We start from the raw sequence: 11,449 nt of genomic DNA, 5'->3' as shown, positions 1-11,449 counted from the left end.
AGGTGCGTGCGGCCGTTCCCCGGCCCGGCTTTGCGCCGCCGGAGCGGCCAACAAAGCACGGCCCGGCGGCCGGGGGGCGGGTTGCGCCGGGGCCTCCGAGCCCGGGCCTGGCAGGGAGGCGCCCGGGTGGGATATGCTCCTCGGGACCCAGCTCTCCCTTAATTTGCGCTAGACCCCCGCCCCCACGGCTCCCTGTGTGGTGGGCTCTGCCCTCCGGCACCTGCTCTTGGGGGATGGGCGCCGTGGGGGCCGGGCGGGCCGGGAACTTTGCTGGGGGTGATCACTGATGCTTTCGGGAGGGCTGTGTGATTCTCGCCGTTGGCGTTAATTTGACACGCGCGCTCCGCGGCGGCGATGAGCGGAGCCCGGAGACTACCCCGCCTGACAATGCGTTTCCGGCGACCCCTGCGTGTGGCAGAGAAAGAGGGGCTGCGTGCGAGGCGGATGTGCCCGCAGCGCCCAGTGCGCGTGTCGCGGCGTGTTCAGGGGCTCCCTGTGGGCTGTGTCTGCGTGCACCTCTCACTAAGGGCCGTGTGTGCGGGTGAGTGTTCTGAATGGGGGGCATACCTAAGTGGTGGGACACCGACTGTGTGAGCCTGCCACAGAGCAGCCCGTCACCCCGGAACCCTTACCATCCTGCCCTCCTTCCTGATCGAGGGTGCCAGAGGCCTCCAGGTCGTTGGCTTCAGCATCGGGCCCTCTCCTTCACTCAGTAGACCCCTCCCCGCGGCCGGGATCGCTTGTTCCGGGGATCCGGCTCACGCCCCCTCTCCCCCGCGCAGGGTCGGTCAAGGAGTGCGAAGAGGACCAGTTCCGGTGCCGGAACGAGCGCTGCATCCCCTCTGTGTGGAGATGCGACGAGGACGACGACTGCTCGGACAACAGCGACGAGGATGACTGCCGTGAGTGGCCGGCCGGGGAGGGAGGGAAAGGTGGGGGACTCCTTGCTCAGCGTCCACGTGGCTGCAGCCGCCACCGGGCCACCTCCCTGGACCTTTACTGCCGGAACCTGCAGCCGGGAGCCCCTTCCCTCCAGGCACTTAGGGACCCAACGGGTTCTGGGCCGGCAGGTCTTGATGGAGCCGGGGGCGAAGCCTGGCGCAGCACGGCCCCGGGAGGAGGGCACGCCACGCCCGGGTTGCTGGGCCGGAACTGTGGGGCGGCGACGCGACGGTCCCTGCAAGCGTCTAGCTTTCTGCGATCAGGCCCTCCGGGACTCTTGCCTAGGCCCCACGGAACGCGCTCGTGTCTCAAAGTTCCAGGCAACTCTGGGCCTAGCCTCACTCCTTTTCCTGCTGGGTTTTGTGAATGAATGGGCTCCCCGGGGCCCCTGATTGGCTGTGCGAGGACCACCCCATAGGTCCCTGTGGCCGGAGCAGGCCAATCGTGGAACGGCTGGGTGTGCAGTTTTCTGGCGCCCTTGGCGTTGGGGCCCTGCCCTGGCCCCGCCTTGGCCACACCCCCGCTCCTCCCCTGGGTAGTAGGTGCAGGCGGGGCGCTGGCGCCCGCTGCCTTTCTGCCTAGTCATGGTGAAGACCTTTCTTGTGCCACCCTGGTTGGCCGACTGCGCTCTCCTGCCAGCTAGACTGAGGCATGAGTCATGGGGCAGAGCAGGAAGGAGGGGGCCAGAGGGATGAGTTTGTTTCCTGGAAGGGGGGTGAGGATCCCAAGGCCGCGCATGAACCCATGGCCACGTGCAGGTGGCCGGCCGCCTTTGCTGAGTGTGGTGTTTGTACACCTGGGCACGACTGCTTTGGAAGTTGTTTCGTGAGGTGCACGTGGTTTCTGATGTCTGTGGGACCTGAGGCGAGTTAGCAAGCAGTTGCCACAAGTGGAAGGAGTATAGTTCCAGGAACAGATAAACAGGACCCTATAAAAACACAGACGCGGGCAGTCATTCATTCATCGTTACTGAGCACCTGCTGTATGCCAGGCACTGGCACACTTTGGAGAACAGGCTCACCCCGCAGGCCAGGGAGTGCAGGTTCTGTGGGAGGAGGGCAACAGGTGGACAGGCCCACAGCACCACGCAGTGGCAAGAGGGGTAGAGAGACCACCTGGGCAGGCATTGTCTGTTGAGTTATAGTGTTGTTTTTCGGGGTTTGCTAGTCAGCCCCTAGGTTCATTCTCAGACCAACCCAGGTTTGGCTGTGTGACATGGGCGCATCTTTCCCTCCTGTCTCAGTTTCCTCTCCTGACCACTTGGGCTAATGATTCCTGCCCTGGTTTTGAAGACCAGTTCTAGAAATGTAATTGAAAGTGATGCGACTACCATGTGCTGACTGTTAGCTGTGTGCCAACCACTGTGGTAAGTGCTCATCTTACATAAGCCCCTGTAACCTTCAGAGCAGTCCTATTTTATCCACCAAAACAAACCAAAAAACACAAAACAAAAAAGCCCCAAGGCACTGAGAGATCAAGTTAGTTATTCCACAGCTGTTGAGCTGCTAAGTAGGACCTTAAATTTAAGCATCTGACTCCAGAGTTCTTAGTCTAATTATGACCCTAACCACTTCCCAATGCTATTGAAATTCTGAAAATGCCTGAGCCAGGGTAAAATGTGATAGTCTCCTCGCCCGGAGTTGTTCTGTGGTTTCCTTACAGGGGGAGTGCTGAGGATGAGGCGAGGAAGTGGAAACTGTGCATTTCTGGGCTGGTTTTACCTTATCTCCCTGGCTCTGTATAACAACAGTTTTGTTGGGGGGTGGCCGTGAAGAGCAGAAGTGTTTCTTGTCATCCCCCTTTGTAGATAAGGACTCTGGCTCAGAGAAGTTGAGTGATTTGCCTAAGGTCACACAGCTGAGAGGAACAGAACTTGGTCAGGGTGTCCACCTGCCTCCTAGCTCAGGGGCACTGTGTGCTCCGGTGGGAGTGTGGTGCAGAAGGACCCAGGAGGGTGATCCGGGTGCTTTTCATCTCCATCGAGGCTCTGGGCAAGATGGAGGAGTGAAGTAGCGGGTGGCTGGGCGACCCCAGATGGGACCAGGGCCAATCTGATGGCCACTCTGGGCTCCAGCTTTCATTCTGAGATGGATGGGGTGGAGTCACAGGCAGAGGGTTAGTGAACAAAAGCAACCGCTGTTGAGGGCTTTGCTGTTGGTGTCAAGTATCCGTCCCCCACACTGGGCTTTTCTGGGCTTTTCTGGGCTTGTCTCCTCATCTGCCAAATGCGGGGTAGCTGTTCCTCTACCATCAGTTATACCCGTAGAAAGTCTTCACCTGGGGCTGGTGAAGAGAAGGGAATGGATGAGTGTCCACACCACCAAGGTCTTTAGAAAGGGACCCCTAGGGGCCACAAAGAGAAATCTTGAAGAAAGGGGTGGGAGCTTTGGGTGACTGTATGAGGCGTGGTGTTGGAAAATGGTCTTTTGTCACCCCTTCCTTCCCTATCTGGGGAGTTCCCTCCATTCCGGGCCACCTGCCCGAGCTGCATTTCTTGGAACCATCCTCCTTGCCTTATATTTGACCACTCCAACCATTCCACCCTGTGAGAGGGCCTGAATCACCCCATCTCTATACCTCTCGGCCTGCAAAATGGGGATTGCCATTTGTAAGTGAAGTCTGTGTGGGGCAAAATGCGTTCAGGCTCCTAAAGGGGCCAGAATGCAGACTGTGAATTCCGAGAGCTGATGGAGGTTGGAGGGAGGGAGCTTGTGTGTGGGGGAAACCAAGGAAGGCTTTCTGGAGGAAGAGACAGCTAAGGCAGGCCTTGAAAGACAGTAACTAATGCCATTCCTCAGAGCTTACCATTTAAAAATAGGTGATGCAGTCTCCACATTATAGAGGAAGAACTGGGGTTCAGACAGGTGAAGTGACTCCCCCCAATTCACACAGCTCCTCAGGACTGGACCTGGAACTCAAAGTAAGACCTTCTAAGTGCGGAAGCTTACCCGCAGCGGATGGGACTTGGCCTTTTGGAGACACAGATCTGACTGGGATGGGGAAGGGAAAGGCTCATGGGGTTTCAGTTCCCAGCTCAAAGGGCCTTCAAAGTGGAGGAAGGGGCTGGAAGCCCAGGGGTGGCCCGGCCAGGGGAAGGGGTGGGGTTCCTGGCTGCACCTGGGTCACGTAGGCCAGCTGGCGCCTTGGCCTCAGTATCCTGTTGCTGCTTAGTGTCTGGGAGCAGAGACGTGGGTTCTGGTCTCCAGCCAGCACTTTGCCCCCAGAGTAGCAACAGCGACAACAATGAACACTTACTGAGTACTTGCTGTGGACCAGGAGTTGTGCTGAGATTCTACACGTATCACCACGTGCACCTCGAGTCTATAAAATGGGGTGACTCTTGGAAGTACCCGCATTTTCCTCATTTTACAAAGGCACAGAGGGGTTAAGTAACAAGGGTGTATGATTTTTAAGTGAAACTGAAACTGCTGGGGTATGAATGCAGGCACCCAACTAATGGAACTTGTGCTGCATCAAGCAGTAGCTGACAACCTCAGGCAAGTCCTCCCAGGCCTCTGTTTCCCCATCTTGAGGGGACATCAACCCCCGCACTCCACTTCCAGCTCTGGGAAGAACTCTGCGCTTCTCCGTGTGGATGGACTGCTTAGACAGGTGGACTGGTCGTGTGCTCAGTTTCCTCTACCTGTTTAGGCTTCTTTAGGCTGCCCTGTTCTCCCAGCCCCCATCACCGCTCCGTTCCAGTTTTAATAAAGAGTGGCCACAGCAAGGTCTCCCATGGCCGAGAGTTCATTAGCTGGCAAGGCCAGGCTGTAGGAGTGCTGAGGCCTGCTGGGAAGTAGCCTTGTAAATAATTAAAGCTCGGCCACAGCTCCCAGCTGGGGCTGCAAGCCCGCATCTGGTCTTCAGTGTGCCGCCTGGCCTAGCCCATTCTCACACCCCTGACACGAGGCCCAGCTTCATGTCCTTTATTGGATGGAGTCATCTGACAGATCGTGCTGCTCTCTCTGAACCTCGGTTTCCTCATCTGACCCACCAGCTCCACCATTCGGAGTCCTCCCGAAGCTCCCATGTACCCATAGGATAGGGTCAGCTTAGACTCCTCTGCATCTGGCCCTCTGTGACCAGCTTCCGCTGCCCCACTGCCCTCCAGCCCCTTCCTGCTCTTCCTATGAACCTGTGACACCAAACTTCTGTCACATTCTGGCCTTTCTACTGCTTCTTACTGCTAGGCCTTTGCATGTGCTATTCCATCTGTGTGGAACACTTTCTGCTCCCTCACCTGGCTACCTTCTTTTTGTCATTTTAGAATCATCAGTGCAGGTATCACCTCCTCCAGAAAGCCCTCCCTGCTCCCCTCTTTCCCCAGGGCTGAGATATAGGAGTCGAAAGAGGGGACTTAGAGATGTGTGTTGGAATAACTCAATGTGGCCTTGAATCAGATACTCCTGGTTTTCTATCCCAACTGTGACCTCTGGATGAATGGCCTTGGAGGTGATAATAGTCTCTCCCTCCCAGTGATGAGGATTAAGTGAGATAATGTTCCTGGTAAGCAGTAAGTGTTCAATGAATGGCAGTGGGTCTGTCTGTTCCTGGAGGAGGAGTTTCACTGAGGTCTCTAGATACCTGTCTGCCAGGACCCCCCTGGTTCTCCTGCCCGCATTTGCTTAGCCCGAGATCCAAAGGCTCCCGCAGCTGAGGCATGCCTCAGCCAGAGGGTTCCCCAGCCACAGTGGAGGTGGTCCCAAGGCCATTTGGCCCTGAGATGGACCTGGGAGTGGAGGAAGGTACCCAAGGAGGGCCTGAGGGAAGAAATGAATCAAACAGGCCTGGTTGGTCTCAGTGAATGAGTGGCCGGGGCCCTGGGAGGGGCAGAGGAAGACTTCCCTCAGGCCGTTTGCTTGTCCCAAGGCTGGTTTCCAGACCTGTCTGTGCCTGGGATGGGGAGAAAGCCCTACAGCCCCCGTGGCTCTGCCCCACAGGGCCTAAGCTTCTCCCTTCCCTAGGGCCAGGTCTGTGTCTCTGTGGCTGGCCCCAGCAGGCCTTGGGAGTGTTTGCTGAAGACTTTCCCATGGGCCTTCCTGGGGGCTCTCCTGGGACGGAGTTCCCCTCTGGGAACCCCCTGGGCTTTCTCAGGCCTGCTGGGGGTTCCGAGTGCAATAGGCCTCAGGGCTGGTTGGCTTAGTCCTCTTGGTTGTCTGCAGGCAGCTGACTTGACAGTTTTCCCTCCTTAGGGAAGTAGCAACAGCAGGTGAAACCAGAGAGTTGCCCCCAGGGAGAGGGTGAGGAGCGACAGGACCCAGAGGGCTGATGGAGCAGGAGGGTATAGGCTCATTTGTGCCACCCTTCAGGGCTGTAACCAAGTGCAAGTCTCCTGGCCCAGGGTCTGTGGTCAGACCCCCAGGCCAGTGCTATCCCCATGAAGCCAGTCCTGGGCCTAGGAGAGGGTGTGGGCCCTGCTCTGGGGGCTGGGCAGCCAGGCCTCGGGGCCCTGGATCTCAGCAGCAGTGTAACACCTGCTCTGCAAATGCCCGCATGCCCAGATCACCCAGTCTTTGAAGGCCTGGTGGAGACGCCACCTCCCCCAGGTGGCCTTCCCTGACCTCTTGTCCTCTTGCTCCCTAGTCCCTGAGCTCCCACAACATGCCCCTGTTCTCCCCTCGGTCTCAGATCTGTCTTCTCCACGTTGTCTGCTCTGCTATCCTTGTGCTGAGCACGAGGGATTCCAAAATAAATAGCTCCCTTGAGGGAATTACTACTAACAGATACTGGCTACTTACCCCCATGCCTGGCACCGTGTTGGACAATCTGCATTCATTAACGTTACTACTCACAACGCTGTGAGGGCTGTTTTCTTATTATTCCCATTTTAAAGATGATGAAACTGAGGCTCAAAGAGAAGTGACTTGGCCAATGTCATGATGTTTGAGTGCTAGAGCCAGGATTTGGCCCAGGCCTGTCCACTCTGGAGCCTGGACTCTTCCTTAGCGTCTTCCTCTCTGAGCTTTGTCTACCCAGTTGGGGTCAGAGGGCCTGGGGCTCAGAGGACATGGAAGAAGAGGGTGAGGGGCTGCAGTGTCCAGTGATGCCTTCCTGCACTACAGGTTTCTGTCTAGGAGGGACTGTCTTTTCTGGAGACCACATGGGGCCCCAACATAAGGCCCCCCTTGTCCAGCACCCCCCATGAGTGTGACCCTCCACAGTTTCCAAGGGCCTTCCTTGGCCATTGCCTGTGGGGTGGTGAGTACTGTTTCCATTGTACAGATAGGGAAACTGAGGACCCAGTGATATGTCGCTGATGCAGATGACTTCAAGGAGTGTCATTTCCAATATTACCATCCTTCCTCAGAAAAGGCCAAGAGCCCAAGTCATCCAAAATGTGGACTTCGGTTCTCTGACCCCCATGCAATTCGCTGACTCTAGGTCTCATACATACATGCTTTTCTTCTGCTTGGATTGTCCTTCCCTGGCTTCTACCCATCCTTCAAAACCCAGCTCATTACCACATCCATGAAGCCTTCCCTGTCTTCCTGGTGTGATCTAACCTCTCCTATGTCTGGATGCCCATGGCTTTGTGCACCCTTGTAATAGCCCATCGTAGGAGCTCGTGGTTGCTGGGAGTGTCTGTGGTGCGAGACCACAGGGCCTGGCCCAGAGCCGAGGCATTTGAGGGATGGTATGTGCATGAATGAATGGACTGAGGAAATGTCACCGACTTTTGAGGGTGAGAAGCTGATATCTGTCAGATGTAGGGGACCCAGGGGCCTCTGAGAAGGCCCTGAGGGGTCCTTGAAGCTGGAGAAGGGAGCTGGGCATCCTTTAGGGACCATAGTCAGGCCCCCTCTTGTGAGCTGGGTCACCTGAAGCCCCGAGGGCACCAGTGACATCCATAGTCACACAGGACCTGGGCACACAGGCCTCTCAGTGCTCACACTGCAAACTTGGGAGCTTCCCAGCTCCAGGCTTCAGAAGGTGAAACCGAGGCCCTGGTGGCTGGACATCAGCTCCTGGTGTCAGCAGGGATCCATTCTCAGAACTAGGGTGTCCTCAGTTCCTGGGTTGGGACTGAGTCAGAACAGTACGCTCCCAACTCCCACCTGCTGCCACCCTGCCCCCCCCCCCCCCCTTTTTCCCTGCTGGACCAGGGAACAAGGCGTTCTCAGGCTGCAGGCGGGCACTGGCTCCTGCGTACAGAAAGGGCTCGGGACTTCCCCACGGGGACCGCAGGTGCATACTGCCCCTGGCTGGGGCCTGCTGCCCACCCCCAGATCGCTGGGAACTCATCTAAAATAATATTGTTAACTATAGTAAGAGCTCACGAGCATCCTCACTGCTGGGGGCTTTCTCATGCAACACCTCCCTCAGCCGGTGCCTGGACGTATCATCACTGCACTTCACAGAGAAAGAGCCGAGGCTCTGAGAGGTGAAGTCACTTGCCCCAGGCAGGTCAACGGGTCAGAGGCAGGACTGGGCCATGCCTGTCCGGCTGCATTGTGACACAGGTGAAAGGAAGAGATACACGTTCACACATCCCAGTCACAGCTACAGTGGGAGTGGCCTGGGGTGTGCTGCGACCGCCCTTCCTTTCTATGTACCCCAGGCATCTGTCCTTGCCAGCCCCTGCCAGTGGGTGTACCGGCTCCCTCCTGAGCAGCTCTGGCCCCTGGGTGCCCCCAGGCATGAGCGCGGCCCCAGGTGGCAGCTTTGATCATCAGTTGTGCTCACCATGGCTCCTCTTACAAGCCCGTGTATGTCACAGGCCGTAGGAATAGCCCCTCGGCTGCAGTGGCTCAGGAGCGGGCCCTGCCTGTGAGCTCCCCCATCCCCCTGCACCTGGTTTGACCTCCCTGACCCTGGCAGGGCCCAGGCCAGGTGCCCACAAGCCGGCTGCTTTGCGGGCGAGGAACCAGATTTTTATCAGGCCCCTTGGAACACCCTCTAGTAACTAGGAGAGTTACCCAGAGAGGCAGGGCCATGGGGCTCCTAGGTCCACACAGTTCCTATGACCCCTCACGGCCTCCACGCAACTGCCCCTTGGATATGGCAGCCCAAAGCCTCTCCGAGGTCAGCCAGTCTGGGAGTACACGGGAATGGTGAACGTGACCACCGCCCTCCCTTGGTCACTGGCTTTGAGATGCCACAAGGGACCTTACCGCAGCCGCTCTGGAGACTATTTCAGTTTCCGGCCCTCTCAGCCTATTCGAACCACAGTATGGCCTCTTCCAGTTTGTGCCTCACAGCTGCTCTGGGAGGAAGGTGGTGCAGGAGTTCATTATCGTCCCCATTTTCCTGATGAGGAAAGTGAGGCTCAGCAAGGGCGTGGGGCTCCTCTGGGGCCACACAGCCTGTTACTGGTGGTGCTGAAGCTGAAACTCGCTTCAATTGATTTCCTTTGTTTTTCCAACGGAAGTAAGTTTTTCTGATTATATAAAGGTAATTTCATACTTGTAATTTAAAGAAAAGAAAACACACAGACAATTCAGAAAAGGGAAAAGAGGAAGGTAGGAGTCCCCCTTGGTTATACCACCGTGGGAGCTGCCTGTCCTCCCAGAGGTGTTCTTGCATTCTCTGCATGCGAGCTGGTGTGCACGAACATGTGTGTTTCTGTGGGATTTTTTTGGTTTTTGGGTGTTTTTGCAAAACGAGCTTGTGTTATGTCAGTTGTTTTCTCCCCACATCATGCACATCTTTCAGTGTCAGTAACAGTAGGTACGTATTATCGTTTTAAAGGGCTAGATAGTAGTCTACTGCATGAATCTTCCCTAATTTAATGACACAGTCTCCTATTGATAGACATGTGTTTTTTTTTTTTTTTTTTTTTCCTGTTCTACACAGTACTGGGGTGAATACCAGTACTACACCTTTGTGCATTTGTCTGGTTCTTCCCTTAAGAGGAAGTCCTAGGGAAGGCATGGCTGAGCATGTGCATTTTCATCCTCACGTTGTCGCTCTCCCTCAAGGAGATGTTTTCCTTTCTCACAACACCCCCTGACTCCGCAATGGCCCTTCCCAGCCAGGCTGGCGGCCCGCGGGACCTCCCTCTTCCTTGAGCACAGGGCGACCTCACCCTGGCCCTGTGGGGCAGACCAAGTAGCCAGATCCAGGCCTCACAAAACAAAGCAAAGAGAAGGGTCAACTGTGTTCTGGCCCCAAGGACTCCCCACCCCCACCAAAGAAAGCAGAAGGGAGTATAATTGGTCTTCATTTTTCTCAAGATATTTGTAGAATCTGTCTCCTCCACAGCTTTATACAAGTTGTTCTGCCCTTGCCCCTAACTTGCTGTGTGACCCTGTGTGAGGGTCTCTCCCTCTCTGAACTTCATCTCCCCTTTACCCATTGATCCTTGCTCCACCTGCCCTGTAACCTGCACTCTGAGCAGACTTCTTCTCCCTGGAGCTGGGCTCAGGACTAGTCCTGGCCTGGGGGAGGGGGACCTGTGGCCCTCAAGCTCCTTAATGCCTGGTGAGGGTTGGTGGGAGTGTACCTGGCTTTGTGGGTAGATTCCAGGCAGGCAGATGGAGGGTAGCTGGACTCTTTAGGGTCCACTTCCAGAACTCAGCCCTAAGACCCAGGTTCCTTGGGCCACTTTCCCTTTTGTCTTCTTCTTGTGCCCGTGACTGCATTGGATGCAGTGGAGTGATGGAGAAAAATGGAGTCAGGCCACCAGCCCTGTGACCCACTAGCCAGGGTCCCTGGTATGGGTCTTATGTTCTGAGCTTTAGATCCTTGGTCTCTGAAATGGGGATGATGAGCCCACCTCTCAGAGGTGTGCAGGCTGATGTAAAGTGTTCTGCCCAGACCTGGCCCTGAAATGAGCACCCCCTTTCCCCTTCCCGAGACCGTGATCCTCACCAAGTGGAAGCGACCGTCAACATCTTTCCTTCTCCTCCTCCACGGACATAACAAGAAGGCAGTTGCTGAAATAGCAGCAGGAGAGATGTAGGTCAACTGGCCAGTTGGGAGGACTTGGCTGCCCGGGAGAACAGCAGTTTCTCGGGCCGGGAGGGACTGTAGGAATCATCTCATCCGCTGCCATCTGCACCGGGGGCCCCAGGGTGGCTGCTTCCTGGGTGGCCTAGGGGAGCTGGTTACGCAGAAAGAACCAAGGAGAGCTGGTTAACCATCCGGGCCTGGCATAGTTAGTTATCTAAGAGGGGACCTTGGTTCACCAGTGGGTCCAGTTTAACATCAGAGAGTTGGCAGCTGATGAGAGTCAGGAAGGGCCTGTTGACCCAGGTTAAGCTGCTGGTATGAATAGCTGGAGGCCAAGGGTGGGCTTTCCTGGTGGCGTGAATCCAGGGATATTTATGCCAGTGCTCTTCCCGCCCTCCCTCCCTCTCCACTTCCTGGACCCCGAGCTGCCATCTGCTGCCCCCATCACTCTCAGAGCCGCACACGTGCGTGTGCATGGAGTGTGCGTGCTCAGAGAGCAGGTGTGCACCAGGAGAGAGGTGACTGTTCTGGACGCACAGAGGCTGTAGGGACAAGGTGACGCTCTTCCTCCCATGCTGGCCAAGGCCACCCAGCCAAGGCAAAGCCAAAGCCCCCC

The 11,449-nt window shown here is 56.4% G+C and overlaps 1 protein-coding gene across 1 annotated transcript in view; it reads left to right on the top strand.

Annotated features, from left to right (window-relative positions):
• The first annotated feature begins 354 nt into the window (after positions 1-354).
• Positions 355-11,449, top strand: part of LRP8 (LDL receptor related protein 8) — a 79,708-nt gene continuing 68,613 nt past the window's right edge. Inside the window, exons 1-2 of the mRNA XM_024739253.1 lie at positions 355-541; positions 783-902. Of these exons, the coding sequence (XP_024595021.1) occupies positions 355-541; positions 783-902 (307 nt within the window). The remainder of the gene's footprint in view (positions 542-782; positions 903-11,449) is intronic.

Source organism: Neophocaena asiaeorientalis, unplaced genomic scaffold (genome assembly GCF_003031525.2).
Source record: "Neophocaena asiaeorientalis asiaeorientalis breed wild unplaced genomic scaffold, Neophocaena_asiaeorientalis_V1.1 scaffold138, whole genome shotgun sequence".
In the NCBI taxonomy this organism is placed as follows: Eukaryota; Metazoa; Chordata; class Mammalia; order Artiodactyla; family Phocoenidae; genus Neophocaena; species Neophocaena asiaeorientalis.
Note: the sequence above shows the minus strand (reverse complement) of the source record. Positions and strands in the feature narration are given on the sequence as shown.